General features: G+C 41.8%; 2 protein-coding genes across 2 annotated transcripts; one reads left to right on the forward strand and one right to left on the reverse strand.

Moving 5' to 3' along the window:
* Nucleotides 1–1,285: 1,285 nt before the first annotated feature.
* On the reverse strand, nt 1,286–3,601 carry LOC144608665 (uncharacterized). The gene is made up of 3 exons (XM_078426651.1): nt 3,553–3,601; nt 3,020–3,131; nt 1,286–2,195 (listed from the first exon to the last, which is right to left on the reverse strand). Exons 1-3 carry the CDS (start codon nt 3,599–3,601, stop codon nt 1,286–1,288), a joined length of 1,071 nt encoding a protein of 356 aa, XP_078282777.1.
* A 4,511-nt stretch (nt 3,602–8,112) lies between these two features.
* zpr1 (ZPR1 zinc finger) lies at nt 8,113–27,872 on the forward strand. The gene is made up of 14 exons (XM_078426700.1): nt 8,113–8,351; nt 9,743–9,904; nt 12,250–12,340; nt 12,749–12,819; nt 13,467–13,553; nt 14,251–14,373; nt 16,938–16,991; nt 17,199–17,265; nt 20,548–20,618; nt 22,024–22,113; nt 22,298–22,408; nt 23,771–23,860; nt 25,520–25,585; nt 26,495–27,872. The coding sequence occupies exons 1-14, from the start codon at nt 8,169–8,171 to the stop codon at nt 26,630–26,632; spliced, it is 1,404 nt and encodes a 467-aa protein (XP_078282826.1). The 5' UTR covers nt 8,113–8,168; the 3' UTR covers nt 26,633–27,872.
* Nucleotides 27,873–27,901: the final 29 nt, after the last annotated feature.

Raw genomic sequence — 27,901 nt, forward strand, 5'->3', positions numbered from 1 at the left:
TATGGGATTTTCTATCCCCCAGATATATCTCCAGTAAATCTGTTTGTCAGAAACTCAGTTGTAAATAATGAGGAACATTTTAACAGAAATCATGAAGGTGTAGATCTACTGGTGAAATGGCAAATGATACTTAACACAAAGGATGTCATTAAAATGGAAAGGGTGCAAAGTAGATGAGCGAAGACGTAACCCTTGCATCCCCTCTCACTCTGTCCCAGCCCCACACTAGTCGTTGTATTAGTTTCACTGTTGTCCTGTTGGGCTTCATTGTCCATATAACTCATTATCACCCAGCCCACAGCAAACAATGCTCCATTGTGCGCTCCACTTTCTTTGATCATCATTACTTTTTTACATATCTTTAATTCATTTGTTCTATATCTCTCTATATCACCGTCTACATCTCTCGTTTCCCTTTCCCCTGACTCTCACTCTGAAGAAGGTTCCTGACCCGAAACATCACCTATTCTTTTTCTCTGGAGATGCTGTTTGACCCACTGAGTTACTCAAGCTTTTCGTGTCTATCTTTAGTGAAGACATTGGCCAGTCTGGATGGTTTGCACTATAAAGAGCAGTTGCACAGGCTGGGGGATTTTTCTCTGGACAATGGGAGGCTGAAGGATGATGAGGTGAATAAATTTGGGTGAGTTTTGCACCAAATATCAAAATTGGCAGATTCAGTTGGCTGCTGCAAACATGAAGGCATTCCTTGCTTTATTAACAGAGCAATAAAGTAGATACCCATGAGGTTGTATTAGACTCCCGATTGGGACATAGTTCAATTACTGGACTGAATTATGGGCAATAAACTTTATGAAGGACTTCAAAACAAGTGTTTAGAAAATGTTCGACCAAAGAGGATATATGCGGTTTCAATGAAAACCTTCAAAATGGTATTGTACAAATGTTTGAAGGAGATATTTGCAATGAAATGAGATGAAATTGTGTGGGAAAATAGTTTGCACTGCCTTGCACTCCGAAAGATATGTGTGCAGAATCGGCTGGCTGAATGGCTTTGTTCTGTGCTATGTTATTTTCATGATTCTACAAAAAGCTATTTGGTCACACATAGTAAAAGCAAGGAAACATTTTAGTCATTAAATTCATTCATTCAAAGTTTTAATGAAGATATTTTACAGATTAAACACTAGAAATGCAGTCACTAATTTTTTTATCTTTTCCTCTCTGAAAAAAATAAATATATTTAGCATATTATAATTTGGAATAATAAGAGGACCCCATTATCCTGACACATGGATTGACTGAGTCACTTCCGGCGTCTCAATTAGTTCTGCAGATTCTGCCAGAAGTCGTCCCATACAGTTGTGAGCTTGGTTAGAAGATCCTGCTGAAAGTTGCCTCCATTCAGGGCAAGTCTCTCTTGCATCTCCCTCACATTCTGACTGATGATCTTGTTCAGCTGCTCAGTGTAGGGGGCCACGTTCTGATGGAACTCCTCGATTCTCTGGTTGATGTTGGTGTTGAGATTTTTGATGTATGGGGCCAGGTTCTGGTCCATGCTTCCCACGTTCTCGTTAAGTTTTACTTTCAGTTCGGCGATGTAAGGGTTCAGCCTTTGGTTCAGATCTTCCACGTGCTCGTTGACCTTTGTCTGGAGCACCTTAGCATAAGGCACCACCCTCTGGGTCATTTCTGCAATCTGTTGGTTCATCTTCAGCTGGACATCTTCGGTGTAGGGAGCCAAGCTATTGCGCAGCTCCTGGACATTCTCATCAAATCTGGAGCGAAATTCTTCAGCTTTGGCAGCCACATTCTGCCTCAGGATGTCCATATTTTCATCAAGCTTCATCTGGAGCTCTTCAGTGTAGGGAGTCAGGACTTCCCTCAGGTTCTCTGCACTCACTTCCAGTTTGGCCTGAAGCTCTTCAGTGAAGGGAGTCAAACTCTGCCGAAGCTCCTCTGCATTCTTTTTCAGCTGTTGGCGAAGTTCTTCAGTGTAAGGTGTCAACTTCTGATGAAATTCTTCAATGTTCCTGCTGATTCTCTGATGAACTCCTTCCGCAAAGGGAGAAAGTTTCTCCTTCAGGTCTTCCAGCTGCTCTCTTATCTGCTGGCGAAGGCTCTCAATGTCTATTGTCATCTTCTCATGGAGACCATCTGTGAAGGGAGTCAACTTCTGTTGGAGATCCTCAGCATAGTCATTGACACTCTGCAGATTGTCCTCGATAAGGTGACTGGAAAAGAGAGACAATTGTTTCTTAAACTTGTTGGGAAAGGACATTTGGATCAGAAAGCCTTTTGGAATTAATTCCAGGTGTTTCTTGGTAACACGTGATCAGATTCATCTAATGTCTTTCATTCATTCTGTTCTCCTACTATTTCATTTTGGGTGGTAAAATAAAGCATTGATTTCAAACAAATAGGTTGAGGTCTCCTTTTATGCTGGGATTAAATACTTCTAACAGAGCAATTATACTGCTTGCTTAAACTCCACCAGAACTAGAGGTGCCAAATAATCTAAGGAAAAGGGATGGTTAATGGTACAAAGATCTTAGAGTTTAGCAAGTGGCCAACTTCAAGGAAAATCAAGATTAGAATGAAGATCAAACATTGAGTAGAAATTGGGCATCAGTGACTGGGAGCAGTAATATACACTGCACAATACTTCGTTTTCAACTATACCTGAGCTTTATCTGTATTCTGACACTTCCTGCACACGCATTTATATTTATGTCTGCATTTCCCATTTCTTTATTTAAATGTAGCTGCATCCCACCTGATGTAGTGCCGCTCCAAAGTCTGAGTCTATACCTGCATGTGCTCACAGCTTTATACAGTGATCACGCTTAGTTGCAGGAATAGATTTCAGTTGTTGAGAGTCTGTTCTGCCATCCCCACCAGGCAACTTCCTTTATTTCAAACATCAGTCTCATCCCAGTTTGGCCTCAAACAGGCGGAGAAAGCCACACTTTAATCTATCAGTCAACGTACTTGTGAAACATTTACTTGTTCTCTCATTTCTAGCTCTGCTGCATGTGACATAACTACCAACACTCACTTGAGTTGTTGCCTGATTTCCGAACCTTCGTTTAGGTCATTGTTGGTCAATTGGCTGATGTAATCCCAGAATGCATCTTGAATCTGATCTCTACTGAGTTCAGCCTGGGAGCCTGTATGAAAACAAAAGAACAAAGTTGGGGTTCAGAGTGGTAACACAGGAACAAGTTCATTATATCTAACATTCATTGCACAGACAAGCAGCTTGCAATGGCCCATGATACTTCACCATGTCTCATCAAGCCATAAAAGAATAATCTGGTATCCCTCCCTGGAGATGAGTTTGGATGTTTCTTAGAGTAATGTCACTTGTCTTTTGGAACCTGGATTTAAAACTTGTCCAGGATGAATGCTGAAACAAGTCTTTCACCAGGGAAGAAACACTGGTCTCTGAGCTCAGGGTCTGAACATAAAACTGGGCTGAACAGATGGAGTGCCGGCCTTTTGTCCAAACTCCATAAACTCAAAAGAGATAGTAAAAAATTAACAGTTCAAGTATATTTAAAACAAAGCCATAAATTTAAAAACTCATACCTGTCATCAAGGTAGCAGCTGCTAACAAAAGGATTGCCCGGTGATACATGGTTTCACAATGCTTGTTTTACTGTTCAGAAAATCTGTGAAAATAAAGAAAAAGATTTGTCCAAGATTTAACTCCAATTCCATTATCACCAGTTATTCCTTTCTAAGTGGAATATTTTCTCACTGATAATTTTGCACACTGGATATTCCTGCCTCACTCTGAACTCCACACAATTCTACCCTGCTACTTGAATGAAAATAGAAAAATGAATTCTTGATGCAATGGATTTTCTTCAAACAGTTATCTAAACACCACAACCTTACACCAAAACGTTTGCCAAACAGATGCATAAATAATTGCACTCTCTGTGTCTTCTTAATTGCACCTCAATCAAGCACAGAAGTTGCTCTCTAGAGCTCCTCTTACCAGCCTCTGCTCTGCTCCTCCTCCTCCTCCTCCTCCTGAAGCTCTGTGACTGGGGCCCACAAGTGCTCTCTTTTTAAGGGCTCCTTATCACCAGTTGATAACAAATTGGTCTGCTTGTATTCGATTCATGGACTTTCCCTGACGCCGAGACAACGTGGAACTTCCAACAATCCTGTCACTCTGAACTGTGATGTGTTTCCTTACATATGATTCCAACTCAACCAAAGGGATCAAACTCCAATCAGCAGGTATTCCTTGGTACAAAGGGCATATATTGATAACATCCAACAGTTGAATGTTCAAAGGATTTTATTTGTGTGAAGGTGATTAGTGATAATTACTTTCAAATGGTGCTTTATTTCAATGGTGCTTTATTTGTCACATGTGCAACTGCTCAGTGAGATTCTTTTTGCATTTTACACATGCAGGTGCCATCATATTTTGCCGCCATTTCCAAAGTCCGGTCCACCCATGCACTCAGTCTACTGGAATGGCTCCCAATCCAGGTAAGCCCCAGGCTCCTGCAGGGCCTCCCTCCAGTGCCATCAAACAGATTGAACGTCCCTCTCCTCGCCCAGCCATCTTTGTGTACCGGGGGCGCCTCCTGCCGCCAACCTTGAAGGTGCTGGAGTTATTACCCCAGTTCACCCCTCCTACCGGCACTTGGTCCTCATGTCCGACGTCTCCTGCAGCTCCCTCCTCATCCATTCTCTGGTCATCGGGGACGGGTAGGGTCCACACCTGGTGGCCTCCCTCAAAAGTCTGGGTCCGCTGAGCATTCAGGTCCTCCAGACGGGTTTCCGGTTCCATGGCCGCAGCACCTTGGGAAGGCTTAAGGACATAGATTGAAGAAGAAGCAAAGGAAGATGGTCATAGGTGTAAACATCACCAAAATTTGCCCTGGTCTGATGTTACAACCATGAAAGCACACCAATGCCTTTACCTACTCAGAACTCTAAGGATATTCGACCTTGGTGTGGCAACTGTTCTGCTCAAGACCCGAAGAATCTGCAGAGCTATGAATGCAGCCCGGTCCAACACACAAACAAGCCTCCCCCCATCAACATTTCATGCTGCCTTGGGAAATCAGCCAAAATAATCATGACGGCTCACACCCTAGACATTCTCTCTTCTCCACTCATCCATCAAGCACCCACTCATCCATCAAACAACGGGCCACAGTTTTAGATTAAGGGGTAGGCCATTTAGAACTGAGACGAGGAAAAACTTTTTCAGTCAGAGTTGTGAATCTGTGGAATTCTCTGCCTCAGAAGGCAGTGGAGGCCAATTCTCTGAATGCATTCAAGAGAGAGCTAGATAGAGCTCTTAAGGATAGCGGAGTCAGGGGGGTATGGAATGAGCTTCCGGTGGAAGTGGTGGAGGCAGGCTCGATTTTATTGTTTAAGAGTAAATTAGATAGGTATATGGATGGGAAGGGATTGGAGGGTTATGGTCTGAGAGCAGGTAGATGGGACTAGGTCGGAGAAAGTGTTCCGCATGGACTAGAAGGGCCGAACTGGCCTGTTTCCGTGCTGTAATTGTTATATGGTTATTATATGGTATGGGGAGAAGACAGGAATGGGGTACTCATTGAGAATGATCAGCCATGATCAAATTGAATGGCGGTGCTGGCTCGAAGGGCCGAATGGCCTCCTCCTGCACCTAAATGAAATAAAAATATTGAAAATCTTGAAAGCATGTACTGCCAGATTCAAGGACAACCTTCCCTGTTGTTATTAAAATCTTAAAAGGACCTCTCATATGCTAATGATGAATTCCCGACCTTTCAATCTACCTAATTGTAGTTCTTGCACTTTTTTTTAATCTGCACTTTCTCTGTAGTTGTAACATTACATTCTTCACTCTGTTTAGTTTCTTCTTACACTGTGTAACCCGCATCAGGTCATCTCTTTTTCTCTACGGATGCTGTTTGACCTACTGTGTTTCTCAGGTCATAAGATGGTCAATTCATGCCAAATGTTTTTGAGATATCCTGAGAAGTTAAGGTACACAACAGCCTCTGTTGCTTTTTAAAAGCAGGGACTAATTGAATTCCAGTGTTATTCAAATCAGTGCAGGTGAGAAAGAATGTGGGAGGACATTTTGCAATTATGAGAATATAAGAAATGGAAGTAGGTCTAAGTTATTGAAGCCTTGCACATACTCCACTTTCAATCAAGGCTAATATTTTACTTGAACAGTTTAGTTTACCTCAGTACCACTTGCCATTTTTAACGGTGTTTCCCTGATTATCAAAAACTGTATTGATCTCTGGCTTGAATAAATTCAGCAACTGAGCCTTCAGAATCCTCAGGTGCAGTGAATTCCAAAGCAACACTACCGTCTGAGTCTAAAAATCTCTTTTCATCTCAGACCTGGACCTCCAACCCATTATTTTGAGATTATGACCTCAGCTTCTAAACATTTAAGCCAGGGAAAACATCAATAAATAAAATAATATTAAAACTGTAAGTGCTAGAAACCAACACAATGGCAGAGATAGAAACACTCTGCTGGTCAGGTAACATCTGCTGAAAGAGAAAAAGAGTTAACCTTTCAGGTCAAAGATATACTGTCATAACTAAAATTTTAAATGCGTTTCTATCTTCCACAGTTGCTGCCTGACTGAATGAGCTTTCAGCATTTCTGTTCTTATTTTAACATCTTGCCTGCTTGTACCTGCCAAGCCATGTATTTATGTTACAATGTGATCACCTTTCATTAGGGTTGCCAACTTCCTCACTCCCAAATACGGGACAAGGTGACGTCACTGCCCCGCGCCCCACGTGATCTCACCCAGCCAGTAGCCACGTGCTCCCACTCCACCAATGGCAGCCTCCTGGCCCGGGCGGCTGCCATTGGTGGAGCGGGAGCACGTGGCCGCTGGCTGGGTGAGGTCAAGTGGGGCGCGGGGGAGTAAACGTCACCCTTTGCCCCTTATTTGGGTGTGAGGAAGTTGGCAACCCTACTAATACGGGACAAGTGCGGTCCCGTACGGGACAAACTAATTTAGCCCAAAACACGGGATGTCCCGGCTAATACGGGACAGTTGGCAACCCTACCTTTCATTCTTCTAAACTTTGGAAAACATAGGCCCAATCTCACCTCTTGCAACAATCACACACTCTCGGAATCATACTGGTTTGGAGGCTTTGTTGCAATTCCTCATCCCAAAAAATATTCTTCCTTGGAGCCACAAGGGGCAGCAGATGCAGGAATCTTGAGTAAAACTCAAAGTGCTGGAATAACTCAGCACTTCCTTGAGTAAGGAGGTCAAAGCCCTACACAATACTCCAGCCACAGTCTCTGGCCCTGTATACTTTCCATGTGATGTCTTAATTCTTACAGTCAATTACTCTTGCAAGAAAAGCCAATATAACATCTGGTGCAAGAGATGCCTTCCAAAATGCAGCACCAGCAAACTATCTTTCAGTGATTCAGCCTAGTGGGGCGTCCAGTCTCTGTGAGCCTGTCCATTTCAAAATATCACCTGTCCATTTTCCCCAGAGATGCTGCCTGATCCACTGCATTACTCAAAATGATTTCATTTTATCATTATATAAGAAAATAACTGCAGATGTCGGTACAAATCGAAGGTATTTATTTCACAAAATGCTGGAGTAACTCAGCAGGTCAGGCAGCATCTCAGGAGAGAAGGAATGGGTGACGTTTCGGGTCGAGACCCTTCTTCAGACTGAATTTTATCATTATATCTTTGATCTAAATCAGCATCTGTAGTGGTACCTTTCAATTATATTCTCTATGAACATTTGTAGCTTTTAATCTCATGTCATTTAAAAATTATACTTTTATACTTTAATTTATATATAAATTATACTTTATATCTGCACTTTACCATTGCTCTCAAGAAGGATAAACTCTGCATTTACTATCCCCTAAATGCAACATAAAACAATTGTTTTTTCACAGCACCCTGTGTCTGTTTTTTGTAAACGAGCATCTCCAGTTCCTAGTTGTGTAAGGATGGCTGGTGGTGGTTTAATTGGAAGATAGACACAAAAAGCTGGAGTAACTCAGCGGGACAGGAGAGAAGGAATGGGTGACGTTTCGGTTCAGGTCTGAAGGAGGGTGTAACATTATTGCCTGCAGTGTTGCCGAGGCTGGTCCTCCCAGCGAGGGGGCAGTGCAGTGGCTGCGGTGGAGGGGAGTGTCGTCGTTGCTCCTTACGACTGGGAGGCAGATGCGTGAGGCCGAGGACCAGGACCAGGACCAGGCCCGGGACGGGACGGGAGGCGAGATGTCGTTGAGCACCAGCGAGGACAGCACAGGCTCCGGGACGATGTTCCCCGAACTGAGCGCCGAGGATTCGGACGATTTCGGCCCGACGCAGATCGAGAGTCTGTGCATGAACTGCTTCCAGAATGTGAGACAGGGCGGGGGGGGGAAGGAAGCTGATGGCGGGGCGGAGGGTGAGGGTCGGCGGCCTCCCTGGCATCAGTGGGAGGTGAGGGTGAGGGAGATGGACATTAATGTGAGGGTGATGGACATTAATGTGAGGGTGAGGGAGATGGACATTAACGTGAGGGTGATGGAGATGGGCATCAGTGTGAGGGTGAGGGAGATGGGCATTAAGGTGAGGGAGATGGGCATTAACGTGAGGGTGAGGGAGATGGACATTAAGGCGAGGGTGAGGGAGATGGACATTAAGGCGAGGGTGAGGGAGATGGGCATTAACGTGAGGGTGAGGTTTGGCGGCCTGGCATCAGTGGGAGGTGAGGGTGAGGGAGATGGGGATTAATGTGAGGGTTAGGGTCAGTGGCCTGTCATCAGTGTGAGGGTGAGGGTGAGAGATGGCATCAGTGTGAGGGTTAGGGAGATGGGCATCAGTGTGAGGGTGAGGGAGACGGGCAATAATGTGAAGGTTGGCTGCCTGGCATCAGTGGGAGGGTTAAGAACCTGGGCATTAATGGAGTGGGAATGAGGGTGAGAAGCCAAGGCATTAATTGACGGTTAGAGGCCTGGCATTAATGGGAGGGTGAGAGTTAGGGGGCTGGGCAATAATTGGAGTGTGACGGTTAGGAAACTGGGGATTAATGGAGTGGGAATTAGGATTAGGAGCCAAGGCATTGAGTGTTACAGACCTGACATTAATGGGAGTGTGAGGTTGGTGGCCTGGGCATTAATTTGGGGTGAGGGTTACAGGCCTGGGAGTAATTGGGGAGGAGAGGGATGGTTAGAGGCCTGGGCATTAATTAGGGGGTTGAGGGTCGGGTTTGGTGTGGGTTAAGGGCCTTGTTGCTGGCAAGGATATTGATGGATGGAGAATGGGCAGTGGTGAGGATTTGTCATTGAAATTTAAGGTGAATTGGGCATTCATGGAGGATGTGGTCTATGGACAATTGTGGGGGATCTTGGGGGGGTGAATAGTGTAGATGTGGTCTGAGGATGGGTTGCGGGTACTGGCAGAAGAGGGGGTTGAGTGCTGATGTTGGTTGGGGATGATGAGGAAGTTTCAGAATGCAGATCTTTTTCACGCCTCTTAATTTTGTTCACTTGACTCTGTGGGGAATATTGTCAAGAATTGTAACTGGTTAGCAGAAACAAGAAACTGCAGACGCTGGTGAATGTACAAATGGTCACAAAGTGCTGGAGATTGCAATTAGTTGCCATCTTTATTAAATGGAAGCAGCAGTCGTTATTGTAATGTTCTAAACCCATGATTAGATGCTTCATCTTGGGAATTACATACTTTATTTTTGTTTTGATGGATGATGTAGATCAATAATTCCTTCTATTTGTGTTTGGCTATTAAAGGGGATGACCAGGTTGCTGTTGACAAAGATTCCGTTCTTCAAAGAAATTATTGTTAGTTCATTTGCCTGTGAAAACTGTGGTTGTGTGAATAATGAGATCCAGTCAGCTGGGATGATCCAGGAGCAAGGAGTGCAGTACAGTCTGCATGTTTCTTCCAGCCAGGTGAGCCTCTCGTAAACAATCCCAGACTCTTCCACCCTATCATCATTGTATGTTCAAACTCCAGTATCAGTTTGTTACCCTTTTCTTTATTGCTTCTGAAACTTGCTGCAGAATGATGATGAGACTTTTCTATTATGCAGTATATCACGTGACCATGTGCAATGTGGGGATTTGTTACTGTGCATCCTAATGCAAGTTAAAGCTTTTATACCAGCTGTGTTACTTGCACCATCACCAAAATCTTAACTGACTTAATGGTGTTTTGCTAAACTATTAGACCAGGAAAGTCTTGGGCTAGTCCTTGTTCTGCACTTTTAGCTAATAACAGTTGTAGAGGGTAATAGCAAGGCATTGTTGGTTGGTCCCAGGACAGGGGGTGACTCAGGAGAAATTCAGCACGACTTGCCTAATTGAAATGAGTTTGTCTCGTATTTCATGAAAGGATAGTGGATGTAGATTTAATAATTTTCAACATAAATTGGATATTTAAAGGCAATATTTACATGCCTATGAGGAAAGAGTAGTTGAGGAAAGCGTGATCAACTGGGTAGCTGTTTGAAAGGTTTGACATTGGCCATCAACTGTCAGGGTGGCACATTGGCGCAGCGGTAGAGTTGCTGCCTTACAGCGCCGGAGACCTGGGTTAGATCCTGACTACGGATGTTGTCTGTGTGGATTTGTACATTCTCCCTGTGACCGCATGGGTTTTCTCTGGGTGCTCCTGTTTTTTTCCCCACACTTCAAAGACATACAGTTGTGTAGGTAATTGGCTTTGGTAAAATTGAAAATTGTCCCTAGTATGTTGGTGTTTGGGGTAGTCAGAGAGAGAGTATGGAAACATGCCCTTCGGCCCACTGTGTTCGCTGGTTGGCGTGGGCCATAGGGTCTGTTTCCGTGCTGTATCACAAAAGTCTACTGTGACTTCTAACGGTGGTAAAAAAAATGTATGTGTGATTTTATAGATTGTTCATAAGCTCAGCAAAAAGTGTTTCCAGCGGGGTTTCTGGAAAGCCCCCCCCCCCCCCCCCCCCCAGAATATTCACACTCTTGATGCCACTTTTTTTGGGCGGGGGGTGGCGGGAGGTAGAGTGGTTTAATTAGCTTGGAACTGGAGTACAATCCACCGGGTGGCGCCAGCAATGGCTGCCTCGCCAACAGTCTGTCCCTTCCTTATTTGTTGTCTTATGTGTTAAATGTATGTTTTAGTGTTATTTAGTTTGTTTTATGTGGGGGGGGAGGGTTGGGGGAAACATTTTTAAAATCTCTTACCTCGACGTAGATGCGATTTTTTTTCTTTTCTGTATCGTATCTCCGTCTGCACTGCGGCCTAACATCGAAGAGTTGGCGGCCTCTGCTGGAGATCGACTTTGGGAGCTCCAACCGCAGGAGCGTGCAGGACTTACCATCGTGGAGCTCACGGTCACCTAGCCAGGGATCGACCTCAGAGCTCCAACCGCGCGCGGGAGCCTGCAGACTTAACATCGTGGAGCTTGAAGTCCCTGGTTAGAGGCTGACTTCGGGAGCTCCAAGCTGCAGGAACTTCGACCGTCCCGACGCAGGGGCTTCGACCGCCAATTGCGTGGGCTTCAATCACCGCAACTGCGGTTGGTTCGATTGCCCCGACTGTGGGAGAATAAGGAGTAAGAAGATTGGACTTTATTGCCTTTCATCACAGTGAGGAATGTGGAGAATCCGCTGTGGTGGATGCTTATGTTAACTTTTATGTAGTTGTGTGTCTTATTGCTTTAATACTACCATCTGCAGCATCCCAGATTTTGATTGCTCCTGCTTGCCTATCATGCATCAAGCTCTCATAATGACAATCCTCCCTAATTCTTCCACTTTTGATTCTTCACTTTTCTCCTAATGCAAGACTACTTGACACATGCTGCTTTGGCCAGGCTTTGTCATCTACTCTAATGTTTGATTACCTGGCCTGCTGTGAAATCTTTGGGTGCATTCGCCACTCCTGTGAAACATTTTGATGATTTGCTCCATTTCTGGTGCAGTATAAATAATTGTTGTTGACGTGTTTAGTCAGAGTTTGGATTTAGTTCCTGGTGGGAATGACATTAAATAGTTTTGAGCCCTGAGGATGAATATTGGATCTCATTTTTTGATTGCTGCACAGTGAGTGTTATTTTCCATGTGGTTCTTGTGAAAGGACAGTATACATGTGGCTATGATTCTTTGAATAGTTTATAGGCTTTTTCGGTTGAGATATAATACTGGGAAATATAATTACAGGGAAAAATGCCACATTGATATTTATTAACTCAACTCTTCAATTACATTCTCAGACTTAATCTGACATATCATTATTCATGCTTTCCTGTACTACGCAGGACCTAAATCGCGAGGTTGTGAAAGCTGACAGTGCGACGACCAGAATCCCTGAACTTGATTTTGAGATTCCACCATTTACTCAGAAAGGAGGTAAGACGATCATTGGATTAAGCAATCCCTGTAAAATTCGCAACTGAAGTTACAAAGGGAGTTGGTCATGATGGTGTTTGACCTGGGAATATCTTTAGTCTGAAGTAGGGTCCCGACCCAAAACATCACCTATCCATATTCTCCAGGGATGCTGCTTGACCCACTAGGTTACTCCTGCACTTTGTCTTTCTTGGGGTTGTCTGTTGTAGGCATCAGGAATGTTTGCTTTAGTAACATGAAGATATGATTGAAGAGTTTAATTCTATAAGTGTATGAAGTTAAGGCGTTTCAAGGATTATGTTTGTATATTGGTTGTAATAAATGTGAATGCTCTATTGAATGCAATGATTCACTATTTTTAACAAATTGAAGAATTAATTCTCATACTGAACTATTCTGTTTCTGCAGTTCTTTCTACCGTCGAGGGTATAATCGACAGAGCGATTGGGGGTTTAGAGCAAGAGCAGCCTATAAGGAAGGTAAGTGCTTTTGAATAGTGGGGTATTTCTCTTGCGTTTGGACTTTGCAGAACTAGTTTCACACTAAGTGCAAGAAACTGGATTCAGTTCTGAATGTGTGTTTCACATCTGTTCAATCAAAACCTCACCCATCGTTCAAATCACTAAATGAACACCATTGGAAACAAAATGGATTTAAAAAAAAGTAAAACTAGGGGTTGGTATTGTGGAAGCATACGATCCTTGGGAAAGATGAATACTTTGAAGATATGGATATGAAAGAATCACTCAAATCTGAGCTTAGATTCAACACGTGGAATCTAGGATGAAGGAAGGATGAGAAAGTATTCATAGGCCGAGCACATGGAGTTCAAGAGAAGCTGGAATGTTCAAGGAATTCATTCTGTAGATAGTATTAAGAAATTATATATAAGGAAGCATTGTGGAAAGATTAGAGGCCAGCAATAAGAGAGATTAACTATCAGATAAAAAGCTTGTACTTGTGTAGTCTCAACATGCTGAATTCCATCCCTTGATGTGAAAGCAGTAATCCAGACTTCAGTTAACTTTGAACACTGCCAACAGTTCCTAAATCTATATTGTGCCATTTATTCAGGAACGTTACCGAATAAAATATTTGGTTAACTGTGTGCCTCTACTGATTGCAGGCAACCAATCCAGAAGTGGCTTCCAAGGTTGAGGAATTCATTGAGAAGCTAAAGAAGTTGAAGGAAGTCGAGACTCCCTTCACACTGGTAAATGACATGCTGCTTGTCTGTTGTGGTGTGTCACTGCTGATTTTCTTACGGTGGGACCATGTTTGATTTCACATTTTGCAGGTGGGCTGTCCACCCTATCTATGTCTCATAATTTTATATACTTCTATCAGGTTTCCTCTCAGCCTCCAATGCTTCAATTGAAACAATTCAAGTTTTTCCATCCTCTTATAGCTAATGCCCACTTATCCACGCAGAATTCTGGCAAACCTCCTCTGCATCTTCTCCAAAGTCCTCCACATCCTTCCAGTAACGGGGCGACCAGAAATGCACATAATTCAAATGAAACCCAACCAAAGTCCTATAAAGTAGCTTCATGACTTCCTGACTCTTCTACTCAATGCCCAGACCTGTGACGGCAAGCATGCCATACGCCTTCTTTACCACTTCTTCTACCTACCAGAGGACAGGATTTGTATAAATAGACATTTTGAATATTATAAGGACTGAAATCACCACATTTAATATCAGATTTGGGCTATGGCCAGTATTTTTTGTTTTATTTAATTGGTGACAGTGGAACGCATTATTAGAGTTGGTGATTGAAAGGAGGGACGTGCTTATTAATATCGTTGGTTGAAGGACATGGTGAATAAAGGAATGGTGTAGATTATGATATGACGTGATGAGCACCAACGATAATTTATTTATTTCTTGTTTCTGTTATCTTGTACAGATTATTGATGATCCTTCTGGGAACAGCTTTATTGAAAATCCGTATACCCCTCAGAAAGATGAGGCCTTAACAATTACTTATTACAAACGAGATGCTGAACAGGACAGTATGTTGGGAATCCAGGTAAGCACAATTTCACAGGTGTGTATGTATGCTAAATTATTTGTGTATTTTAAATTGTGTGCTTGAAATCATTGTTTTTGATCTTTATTTTAATGGATTAAAAGTGGCCAACAATTGGTGGACTTCCGACTGAAAAAATATTCCAGATGACCTCCCCTTGTAAAATCCATTCAAGTAAGCTCAAGCAATTGTTTAAGGGGATGCCTTTAGCAGTGAAAATAACATACCGAAGAAAATGTTTTTGAAAGACAAACTTGACCGAGATGTCTGTCTCAGACACAGCTGTTTTTCAGTGTGTCATGTCTGATGGTCTTGTTTAAAATAAGAGTTAATCTTAGACTCATTAGTGGAGGGCCCTTCACCAGCTGCAATGGGTTAGGCTCAAAGTTGAGGAGAACCTCTGTACATTAATGAAACTGCAGCATGTGGTGGGTTTACTGGTGCAATTCCCTTGTATATATCATTCATGGTACCTCGGAACCAATATAGGTAGAAACTCCACAAATAACTTGTTCGTCATTCCCCAGTGATTAAGTGAGCAACTTGTCTGACCAATAATAACGTCATGTGTAAGAAAAGTAGATGTGAGCATCAAATTACAATAGGAGACGGGGATAAATGCTTGTAGATCATTTAAATCTCATGAAAAGGGACAGAAAATAATAAAGAGATTATTTGCTAGATTACAGTCAGATAAAAGTGTGGTTGGGGCATCGTTGAAGTTTAGCAAGTATTTCTGAGCACACAATTTAGGAAGGACAATAGCCTAGTTTATGAGAATTACACCAGTTTAATAGATTACTAGGTAAGTTTGGAATTTAGAAAGTAGGGGCAATGGGTGACCTAATTAGACTTAAATATATTAGACCAATATATTCTGGAAATTGATAGCGTGGATGAGGAGAAATGATTTCCTCTGACTAGGGACTCTAGTACTGAAGCTACATGGTTTTAAGTGCTGAATTTGAGAAACACGTATATGTGGAAATGTTGGTAGAAGTTTTAGATGTTTCTTTTGCAAGCAACAGTTGATGTTAGGCCAGCTGTTCAGTCTCAGACTTAAATTTAGCCAATGTATTAAGTGCTATTGAATGAGGACGGGTGTATGGATATGGATTTTAGATCGGCTGTGATCTCATTAAATGCCAGACAAACTTGAAGGATAAAATAATTTATTCTTGTGTCCCTATATGAACTATATTTTAAAAATCCACAAATTTTATAAGATTATTATGACATAACTGCCAAAAGTAAGAGAAGAATTTGCTTGGAATTATTGTACAAAAATGGCCAATTCAACCCTTGTGCCTCTCCTGTTCCTGTTTTATTCCTTCCTTCCTTCTTCTGCCTGGCTGGCTTCCTCTGAATGCATTTGAGTAAACAATTTGATACAAGTTAGTGAGGTACGCAGGGATCAGCGCTTTGGCCCCAGCTATTCGCGATCAATGTTAAGGGTTTGGCCGGGGGAACTAATACCTTATTTTTCACATTACTGATAGTGCTAAACTCGGGTGGTATTGTGAATAGGAAGGAGGATTTAGAGAGACTTCAAGGCCTATGAAAAAGCTGTGCACGAGAACATGGGTGAAGGGAATATAGTGTAAAAAATGTGAGGTTATTCACTCTGCTGTACGTAAAAGAAATGTAAAGTGTTTGTTAATCTGCAGTTTTGGTGTTCAAAGGGCCTTTGTTGCTGAAGGTACAGCAAGCAATTAAGAGGGCAAATTTTATTTTGAATGTGAAAGGAGTCTTAATGTGATTGTTGAGATTGCGACTGGAGAATTGTGTACAGTTTTGGTCTCCATACAAAAGAAAGATTGATCGAGTAGGTTCCAGGGCTGATGGGTTTGCCAGATAAGGACCTTCAGTGGACTGGGATTGCATCCGTCAGAGTGTAGAAGAATGGGAGGTCTCATCAAAAGCATGCTGATTTCCTAAAGGATTTGACAGATTTGATGCAGGGAAGATGTTTCCTGGGTTGAGAAATTCAGAAATAGGCCATTTAAGACTGAAATGAGGGGAAATCTCTTCATAGGATGGTGAACCATCTGAATTTTCTACCCTGAGTGGCTATAGAGGCTCAGGCATTGATTCATTTAAAGTAGAGGTCAATTGATTTCTGGACATTGGCAATCAAGGGATATGGCAACAGTGCGGGAAAACAGAGCTGATGTAGATGATCCATCATGATCTTAATGACTGATGGGGTGCCTCGAAGGGCCAAATTGCTCCTATTTCTATGTTCTTACATTAGTAGTTGTGTCATGACAATTTTTTTCAAAACTCCAATTCGAGGCACAAACGGTGATACAGTCTTTGAAAATATATATTTTTTGTGTGGCCATTACAGTCAGATGAATTTCCAAAGCTGATTGTGGAGATCCTGAATAGCGCCCAGATTCAACCATCCTCCTTGGAGGTGAAGGCAACCGAGACGAGATTTTCAATTGTTCGGTAGCCATTTGCAGTGGGACCATTGAGCAGCTTGGCTAAACAGTGACGATGAAAACGAAATGAAGTCTGATTGCCAACGATCATTTTTAATTTGTTTGCTCTCTTTACAGGAATGTGCACAAGAGGAAAAGACTGAAAATACCATCGCAGATTTAAGAAATGAAGTAAGTTTTTCTGTGAGGACTTCAAAGTAAAATGTATTGACTGGTTCATTCTCTTGCATAGGATCTCCCATTGAGATGGAGTTTAATCACTCAGTAAAGATGCGCTCAACCAGCAACACAGAAAATGATCACCTAGTATTTTGGAAGTGTGGAAGGAAGAAGGGAAGTTGTGTTGATAAATTAAGACATTTTCACTTTTTCCTATAGGTGCTGAAATTTCCTACCAACTGTCCAGCATGCAATGTGCCGGCTGAAACTAATATGAAGCTAGTACGTATCCTTTTACACGTGTGTGAATTTGCAGGTAGGAATGAAGCTGTTTGTTGGATTATATTGTTCAGCAAAGGTTAAATGTTGGACATATTAATTTTATTCAAGTTATTTTATTTAAAAAGCACAAATCAATGAAATCTTTTGACATTTTCTTTCATCCACTGATTGCATTTGATGGATGGTGTAAGTGCCTTTGCTTCTTGTTCTCTCAGAACTTTGCTCCAGAACCATTCTTTACACAAACCTAAACAATTTAAGAGTATCAAGCTGTAAGGGATCTTTTCTGCAACTACATTTCCATTGTTTGCTGGCAAGAATATTTGTGAACACAGATCTATGGATTATAATATAATGGATATTATAGTGAACAGTGGTAGTGGATATGTGTGTGAAACTGTATTCATGGGTACAGATATCTCTTGGGACTGTAAAATGTTGGATTACTTCTCCTGGCCGGACCTATGTTCAAGATTTTATTCTTGTGAAAAACAGACATTTCTACCTGAATGTGAGGAATTCACAGATAAAATGGGTGCATGAAGCTCAATGATTTTTATTTAAGGAAAATATAGAGGAAATGTGTTGGCTTCTTAGGGGAGGCTGAAGTGATTACTGTTAGACAAGAACATTTGAACAGATAATGTTTTGGCAGAAAAAGAACTTATGGATTGTTTTCTGAATGGCCTGAAATATTACCTTCAGGATTTTTTCTTCTAACTAACAACAGCCACTTTAAGAACTGCATTAGTTTCAAAATCGGCGGATCGTGATTATATATGTTTTTTCCCTTTTCCTTTATCAGTCCATACAGAGGAAATGGCTGGACTTGTCATTATCGCACCAATAACAAGCCCCACCATCAATCTAATCATTTTTGTTGGAGTACTATGTTAGTAATCCTGGGTGGCAACCTGATGGTGGTAGCAGGGCCGTCTTAACGCATGGGCCTGATGGGCATTTGCCCGGGGGCCCACGAGCATAGGGCCCCCATGCTGATCTGTGTATGTTAAGTGACTTGCAATAAATAAATACTACTTTAAAAATGTAGGTTCAATAACTGCTTTTTTCGCAACATTTTCAGTGCTTCTCACAGCGATCCATAAGTGCTTTTCGCAACAATGTAGCACCCTAAGTCCATCGCTAAGTGCTTTTCGGTAAGTGCTTTTCGCCGGCACGACGGGGGGGGGCTGGTAGGGAAAGGGGGGTGGGGGAGAGTAACGGTAGGGGCCCCAGTACACTGCTTTGCCCGGGGGCCCATAATGCTGTAAAAACGGCCCTGGGTGGTAGGATAGTGTTGCTAGATACTAAAAGCTGGAGGATCTCAGCGGGTCAGGCAGCATCTCTGGCGAAAAGGAATAGGTGACGTTTTGGGTCGAGACTGAGTCTTGAGAAGGGTGGCGACCCGAAATGTCCTTTCCTCCGGAGATGTTGCTTGATCCGCTGAGTTTCTCCAGCTTTTTGTGTCTATCTTCGGTTTAAACCAGCATCTGCAGTTCCTTCCTACACAGCATAGTTTTGCTGTTTGGAATGGTGAGCTGGACAAGCCAGTGTGTCTTTGGCAAAGGAAAACATTATCATTGTATTGGGGCAAAGACCAATTGCTCATTACTAGGCTAAGTATGACTAAACAAATATGGCGCAGAAGGGCAATTCAGCCTGTGATTCACCAGGTCTTTGTTGTTCATTTACACTTTCCTTATTTACTGGTAACTAACTAAAATGTCCAACGATAAACTAATGCATCACTCCATAATATGCTTTGACTTAATTAATGTGAAATATTTCCTAACAAATAATGTCGGTGAAAATGTGACATATTTTGAGATTAAATCTTCAGAATACATTGGAAATAATGCACCATTCTGGAATCACTTAAAAGATCAATCAACATCAGGGATGGAAAAGACAAGTTAATGTTTTAAAATGTAAACTTCTCATCGTATATTTAAGAACGAATTTCAGCTTGTCCCACATTAGCAAGAACTGCGAGTCCCATTTTAAGGTGCTTGATCTGGAGGGAGGTGGTTACTGGTCAACTAAAATGATTACAACTAGATGTAATTAAAATGATCTGAAAAGTAATGTGCCTGCATGCTTGGTAGGACTTGAAATGGCTTGGCAAAACTTGCAATGACTTGGCTATTCATGCATCACATCCGTAGTAGCCTATAACAATAGTCAAAGTAGCAGTATTCAGCTTTATCTTCCAACTGTTTTATTTCCCGAATAGTTTTATGGTCAGAAACGGAGAACTTTAATAATAATAATAATAATGTATTTTATTTATATAGCGCTTTTCATATACTCAAAGACGCTTTACAGAGATTTAGAGAACATAGGGAAATGAATAAATAGATAAATAAGTAAATAAATAAACGAACAGAGAAAGGAGACAGAAGGTGAGGTGACCTTCAGTGGTTGAAGGCAGTACTGAACAGGTGAGACTTCAGCGATGTTTTGAATGTGGTGAGTGTGGAGGAGTCTCTAACGGTTTGGGGTAGTGAGTTCCATAGGGTGGGAGCAGCGATGGAGAAAGCCCTGTCCCCCCAGGATCTGAGTTTGGTCCGGATGTGGGGGGATAGGAGATTGGCAGCAGCAGAGCGGAGGGTGCAGGTGGGAGTGTGCCTGTGGAGGAGGTCAGTCAGGTAGGATGGGGCCAGGTTATGGAGGGCTTTGTAGGTTATGAGGAGGATTTTGTACTGGATTCTCTGGGGGATGGGGAGCCAGTGGAGTTTATAAAGGACGGGGGTGATATGGTCACAGATCGGGGTGTGGGTGAGTAGACGGGCAGCGGAGTTTTGAATGTATTGAAGTTTACTGACGATTTTTGAGGGTGCGCCATAGAGGAGGCTGTTGCAGTAGTCCAGACGGGAGGTGATGAAGGCGTGGATGAGGGTTTCTGCAGCTGTGGAGGAGAGGGATGGACGGAGACGGGCAATGTTTTTGAGGTGGAAGAAGGCTGTCTTTGTGATGTGTTTGATGTGTTTGTCGAAGGAGAGGGTTTGATCAAAGATGATTCTAAGATTCCGGATGTGAATTCATTTCTGACTACTTCACTGTGTCCTCAGGAATCGTGAATATTATTCCTTGGAATTCATTATTTCAGATGCTGCTTGTCACAAATAAACTAAACTTGTAAATAAACTAAACTCAAATAATTAATTGCTGGCAAGCCCAAGCATGGCAGACTCACTGCCTATCTTGCAGTCACATTGTTAATATGTTTGAAATTAAGTCTTGATCTGGAGTCCTGTCAGTGGCTTCCTTTACCAAAGGCTTCCAGAAATCCCACACTTCAAGGAGGTGATCATCATGGCAACAAACTGTGAAACATGTGGACACCGGACCAATGAGGTAAATCGTTACTTGTTGGCTCAGGTTTTTAATGTGTGTATATTTATTTTACCCCTCCTGTTCTTTATTTCGTAAAGAAATTGATTCCCCTCTAATTGTTCCTGTATCCTGAGCCATTCCAGAAGCACGTGGAGCGTCTGGCGACCTCATCCACAGTTACTGACAAAACTGGTGTGGATTAATATAATTAAGAATAACTATGGGTAACTGGTCTTCCACCACCCATACACCTACTGCCTTCAAAGATTTGTGAAGGAGTTGCAGGTTTGCATGTTCACTGATGCACTTGTGTTTATGCTGTAATAATAAGGCACTTATTTTGTCCTCCTCAACACAAGACATACACCGATCAGCCAAAACATTATGACCACTGACAGGCGAAGTGAATAAAATTGATTATCTCGTTACAATGGCACCTGTCAAGGGGTGGGATATATTAGGCAGCAAGTGAACAGTCAGTTCTTGAAATTGATGTGTTGGATGCAGGAGAAATGGGCAGGAGTAAAGACCTGAGCGACTTTGACAAGGGCCAGGTTGTTAAGGCCAGAGGACTGGGTCAGAGCATCTCTGAAACGGCAAGGCTTGTGGGGTACTCCTGGTCAGCAGTGGTGAGTACTTACCGATAGTGGTCCGAGGAGGGACAAACCACAAACCGGCGACAGGGTGTTGGACGCTCAAGGCTCATCAATGCGCGAGGGCAATGAAGGCTATCCCGTCTGGTCCGATCCAACAGCAGGTCACAGAAAATTTTAATGGTGGTCACGGGAGGAATGTGTCACAATATACAGTGTATCGCACCCTGCTGCGTATGGGGCTGCACACGGAGGACCAACAACATATTAGGCAGGTGGTCATAATGTTTTGGCTCATCAGGTCATAATGTTTTGGCTGATCGGTGTGTGTGTAAATATATAGCCCTTGCAAAAGTGTATTTCAAAGAGTAACCATTAAAATGTATTAAACCTCACAGGGGATGTTGAGTAGAATTATTGACTAGCACATCGGCAAGAGCTGCTAACAATTTGCTTGTGTTCTGGTTCTACATGCATGGAGGATTCTAATCTGGTCAATGCACTGTTCAATTTATTCTCGTGGTCACTAAACGGGTAGATACAAGTGATCTTTTATGTCCTTCCGTTAAAAGGTGAGAAAACGAAAGACCTTTAGTGGCTTGTGCTGCAATGTTTGCATCCATTGTTGATTGTGTTGCACATTTTAGTAAAGTAGGCTGCATTGCTCACTGATGTGCCCACAAGGGTACTGGAATGTGGCGTTAAAAGCAAAACACCCACCCTTTGGATGGTACCTTCTTCAGGTGAGTGGATTGGGATGAATGAAAGTAAGAAAAAAACCTAAAAGCTGGAATTATACAGTGACATTCATCAGAGTATTTTTCTAATTGTAGGTTAAGTCCGGAGGAGCGACTGAAGCTTTGGGTACCAAAATCACACTACGTATTACAGACCCATCGGACCTGACCAGGGACCTGCTCAAGGTATACCATCTTTTTAGTGCTACTTAGATGTTGAGTTTTTTTGTAAGATGGGCAAACCTACTTGAATTTGTACATTTAACCTGGTTTATAATTTTACATTTATCCCTAAACTTTTTCAAAATGTTATTTGCAAATGTCCTGTGCTTTTCGTGGCCATGCTTTTAATTATGTCCTTGTTTTTCAGTCTGAAACCTGCTTTGTATCTATTCCAGAGCTGGAATTTGAGCTGGGCATGGGAATTCTTGGAGGAAAGTTTACTACCTTGGAAGGACTGTTGGCAGATATAAAAGAATTGGTAATCACCTTTATAATCTCACAAACTTTCAGGTGTGAAAAGCAAGGATACGTAACAAAGGTCATTGTGGGTCCTTGTGCTGCAGCTTTTATGAAGGGAAGGGAAGGTGATCTCCCGGTTGCTAAACACTTTAACTCCCCTGCCCATTTCCATACCTTTCTGTCCTGGCCCTCCTCCACTGTCAAAATGAGGCCCAATGCAAATTGGAGGAACAGCTCCTCATATTTTGCTTGGGCAGCTTACAACCCAGCGGTATGAGTATAAACTTCTCTAATCAAGTAATCCTTGCTTTCCCTCTCTCTCTCCATACCTTCGCCCATCCTAGTTCTCCGGCCAGTCTGGCTGTCTTCTTGATTACATTTTTATCTTTGTAATCTTCGTTGTCACGCTCCTTTAGCTAACAATGATCTATTCTACATTTTCCTTGAACTCCATCCACTTTGATATCTCGTTTTCACACCTTACATTCTTTATCTGTGTCCCTCTCCCGTGACTCTCAGACTGAAGAAGGGTCTCGATGCTAAACGTCACCCATTCCTTCTAACCAGAGATGCTACCTGTCCTGCTGAAATACTCCAGCATTTTGTTCCTATCTTCAAGGGAAGGAAATGGTTTTGCTCCTCTCCTCTAGCAGTCCCAAAAGAAAAGTAGCACTGATAAATTAAAAAAAATCAATCTAATCAGTCAATGGGAAGCATCAGCAGGGAGAATATTTTCACTGAGAAATGTTTGGAATAATTTATGAAACAAGGCAATACCAAAAGTTATTATTTAAAATGCACAATCGAAATATTTGTCTTCGTGTCTTTTTAAATGTTGTAATTGTACCCGCCTCCACCACATCCTCTGGCAGCTCATTTTATATGCCCACCATCCTCTGTGGAGTAACCTGCCCTTCAATTCTCCTTTAAATCTTTTCCCTCTCACCTTAAATGTATGCACTCTAGTTTGAGACTTCTCAACCCTATTCACCTCTCTATGTCCCTCGGGATTTTATAAACATTTGAGGTTTATAAAATCATATCCATGCTCGCGTATCAGAAGCAGGAATATGAATCCTGAAATATATATTCGTCTGCTCAATTTGTAGCAGAAATCTATCTGAAATGTTCCACTGTCAGGGTGAGCAGTGGAGTGAGAGAGGATACTAGAACATTATAATTCTAGTGATCTTGCATGATTTTTATTGATGTACTGATAGTAAGGTAATCACCGGCAAGAACATGGGAACAAGGGAGCAAATGGAAAAACTGTAAGGTTACTTGTGAGTCAACTTTTGTTTTGTTAAACATTGTTAACAATATGATAGCTTTTGTGGATTGAAACACTGAAAAAAGGCTTTCATATTCTCTCCTTTGTTAGATTGTGGCAAAGAACCCATTTTATGTAGGAGACAGCAATGTTCCTGAAAAATATGTAAAACTTAAAGAATTTGCAGACAAGTTGAATGAGGTAAAGTTTTTATTTACATTTTGTATTTATCATATCATATCATATATATACAGCCGGAAACAGGCCTTTTCGGCCCACCAAGTCCGTGCCGCCCAGCGATCCCCGTACATTAACACTATCTTACACCCACTAGGGACAATTTTTTTTTTTTTACATTTACCCAGCCAATTAACCTACATACCTGTACGTCTTTGGAGTGTGGGAGGAAACCGAAGATCTCGGAGAAAACCCACGCAGGTCACGGGGAGAACGTACAAACTCCTTACAGTGCAGCACCCGTAGTCAGGATCGAACCTGAGTCTCCGGCGCTGCATTCGCTGTAAAGCAGCAACTCTACCGCTGCGCTACCGTGCATATATATTCCAAGTAAACGAATGATGTACAGGTGCTCCTCAGTTTAGATGGGGTTCTGTTCCGAGAAACCCATCACAAACTGAAAATATCGTATGTTGTAATGCATTTAATAAACGTGATCACGTGGCTGGAAGCGAGCTGCGGCTCGTTACGCGTCGCTGCCGTTTGCACCATCGCAAAGTCGAAATATCACAAGTCGAAGCATCGTAAGCCAGGGAGCACCTGTATAAAAACCAACAGCTGAGGGAACTTGGCTTTAGGATCAGGCAGCATCTGTGGAGGGAAATGGACAGTGCGTTTCAGGTCAGGACCCTTCTTCAGACTGAAACATCATCTGCCCATGTCCCTTCACAGATGCTGCCTGACTCGCTAAGTTCTTCCGGCAGTTTATTTTTCGTACAAGATTCCAGCGTATACAGTCTCTTGTGTTTCCAAAGTAAGGTAGATTTCCAGTTCAGTTTACTCAGAATATGCACAATGGCAGAATGTCATGGTAAAACTGCAACTGAGTATTGTTGCAGCTCATCTTGTCTGAATGAATTCTGGCGGGTACACTGATTACACAGGAAGCTAGTATCAAACCAAGGACTAGTGATTACCTTGGTTAAAAATAATATATCATAACAAGAGTAACTGTGGTGATTGCAAAGTTTGTACTTTTCCTCATGATTGGGCTTTATGTGAGCCATGTTCCTAATTCTAGCAGTATAATGTTTACAGGACTTTCTGTTCTTCTGTAAAGGACAGTCAAACAAAGCAAATTGTAAAGTGAGGGAGCCTGGTACCTGCCACTGTAGCTGTGCACAAAGAAAAGAAAATCTTTGACAGGTCAATAAACCTCCACTTGTATTTGGTGATAGAATAGAGAAAATGGTTCAAGCCCATGCATCTTGAATCCCAGCGGGGTATGACTAAAACAGGTTCTGAACCAGTTCACCGTATCCATTTTGTCCCCTTTTATCATATATCCATCCATCATATATTTCACTGTGATATGAGTCATTTGTCCATAGTAATCTAGATGGAACAATCTTCCATTTATTCTGCAAGATTATTAAAACCATTGTTTATGTTCCTTTTGGATTTGGTGCAATCTCGTGATGTTGTACTGAATTAATTCATTATGTATGAAGTTGAAATGCCAGGTTCTCTATGCATCTACAAAGGATGACCCACCAATGTATGAGTCACATTTTTCATTCATCAGGATTCCTCAATTGCATGCAGCTGTGTTATTTTTTGTGGATCATTTTGATTTTTTTTTTGCTTGTGATAAACACTTTGAATTATGATATCCCTCTTCAGATTATGCTGGTTAAAAAAGAAGCTCACCTTATTCTTGATGATCCAGCTGGAAATAGTTATCTCCAGGCAAGTACTAATGCAATTACTTCAATGATGTAAAAACAGGAAGCTTGAGCAAATAGTGGAAAAGCAAATAGTAACTTCACGGGTGAAAAATGAAAAATTACAGCAATGAATGAGGCCATTTGGCCCATCATATCCATGTCAGGAGTCAATGTTTTTTTTACCCAAGTCCATTTGTATGGTTTTTACATGTGAAATTTTGTTATGAAGCTGAGCACTGAACAGTCACTATTTACAGACGAACCAGTCACAAAATATTGCTTATTTTTCATGTATTCACTAGTTGGATGTATATTTAACTGGCAAGTCGAATATTTTATGCTTCTGCTTATGCTTAATTGCTCCTGAATTGAGAATCAACTATCTTGGTGGCTCTGGTGTTACATACAAGCCAGGATGTGTCAGCGGGTAGACATAAAGTGCTGGAATAACTCCGCTGTCAGGCAGCATCTCTGGAGAAAAAGGATGGGTGACATTTCAAGTCGGGATCCTTCTTTAGATCTAGGTCAGCAGGTTTCCTTCCCAAAACGCTACTTATGATACCAGATTTTTTTCTGACAACCCAGTAGATTCACAATGATTATATGTGAGACTGGACCAGATTTCAAATTCCCCAACTACCGTGGTAGGATGCAAACTTTTGTCTCTAGATCAAAAGTCCAGATCTCTGACTGTATCCAGTCACTGAGCCTCCATGCTATTGTACTCGCCGTCTCCATTCAGTGAATGATCAAAATGGCCAAATGCAGACTCTGTGGGTCTTTTGCAGTGACAACGAACCGCTTGATGTAAAAAGGCTGATTCTTGAAGAGATTTTGCAGAGTAGAGAATTATAGACACTGCAGAAAATTATCCACCTAATTGTTTTTCTCCTGTCATTACTAATGTTGAATGTTTTTTTTCTCTCTGCAGAATTTGTATGCCCCAGATCCTGATCCAGAAATGAAGATTGAGAAATATGAGCGCACGTTTGAACATAATGAGGAACTTGGTTTGAATGAAATGAAAACTGAAAATTATCAGCAGCAGCAGCAGATTGCATCAACCTGAATTGAGAGCAGGTTGTAGTGGAAGAGACAATGTGACATTTTCAAGATGTGTTCTTGTCAAAAGGAACCCTATTTAAGTAAAGGACAAGACATTGGATTATTTATAGAGGAACGTGACATGAATCTGAACATGTTCAAACAAGATTAAAAAAAAAAAACTTCCTGAACATTTGCGTGATGTGTGATGGAAGAAGATTTTTCTGGGGCATGTACCCAATCATCTATTCTGCTCCATTCCTCTCCTGTTTGGGGAGAAGATCTCTGTATATTTCCTGATCAGGGTGAAATAAGGGGAACTTACAGGCAATGACCTACTTGCTGCATCTGAAATGCAACCATCCACCATAATTCTGCTGGGAGACTTTATGCAATTTGATTTCCAAGAACTATTTCACAGTCTTAATCTTGAATAACCTTATTCAAACTTTTTATTTCACGTCCCAAAATGGGCTGAGTTTCCTCCATATCTTAAAGACATGGCTGAAAGGTGGTATCTACATTATTTGCCAATTGTCTGTAGACTATAATGCATAAAATGACTCGGCCTATTGAAAAATCCCAAGTACATTTGCATGTCCGGACAGGGAACATTCATTAATACAAAGTGGAGAAATTGCAGATGTTGGATAGTCTGAAAACTAAACAATAAGATGCTGCATTCTTGAATCATGTAGCATCTTTACATTTTGCTGTCAGTTTGAAACAATTTGTTCCTATTTCCATTAATAAATGTCCCCTATGTTCCTAGTTTTGTTGTAACTTTTCATACCCTTTGAAAGTGTAAAATTCAGTCACAAGGTATCTAATAAATATCATGAGTATCCCCTGTAGTTTTTCTCCTGACCAGCTGGCAAAAACAAATCTAAATAAAATGCGTTAATGATCAAAATGACCAATCGAAGGTATTTATTCACAAAATGCTGGAGTGACTCAGCAGGTCAGGCAGCATCTCAGGAGAGAAGGAATGGGCGACGTTTCGGGTTGAGACCCTTCTTCAGACTGAAATTACCAATGGAAGGTGTTAAAAGAGACTCAACTGAATTTCCAATCTGTATGGAATGGTGACTTCTGTCTGGTCCACTAGGTAAAAGATGTATGAAAATTAATGGCTTAGACTTGCTCATATTATTCTGTTTTGTAATTGAGGAGAAAAGGTCTTTGGAATCTTGTCATGAAGACTGAAATTCTGTCATTTGTTTCATGTTGGCATTTGAGGCTCTTTCCCTCCAATGTTCATTATTGGGCAAAATATGAACATTCCAGATTGTTC

Source organism: Rhinoraja longicauda, chromosome 32, assembly GCF_053455715.1.
Source record: "Rhinoraja longicauda isolate Sanriku21f chromosome 32, sRhiLon1.1, whole genome shotgun sequence".
NCBI lineage: Eukaryota > Metazoa > Chordata > Chondrichthyes > Rajiformes > Arhynchobatidae > Rhinoraja > Rhinoraja longicauda.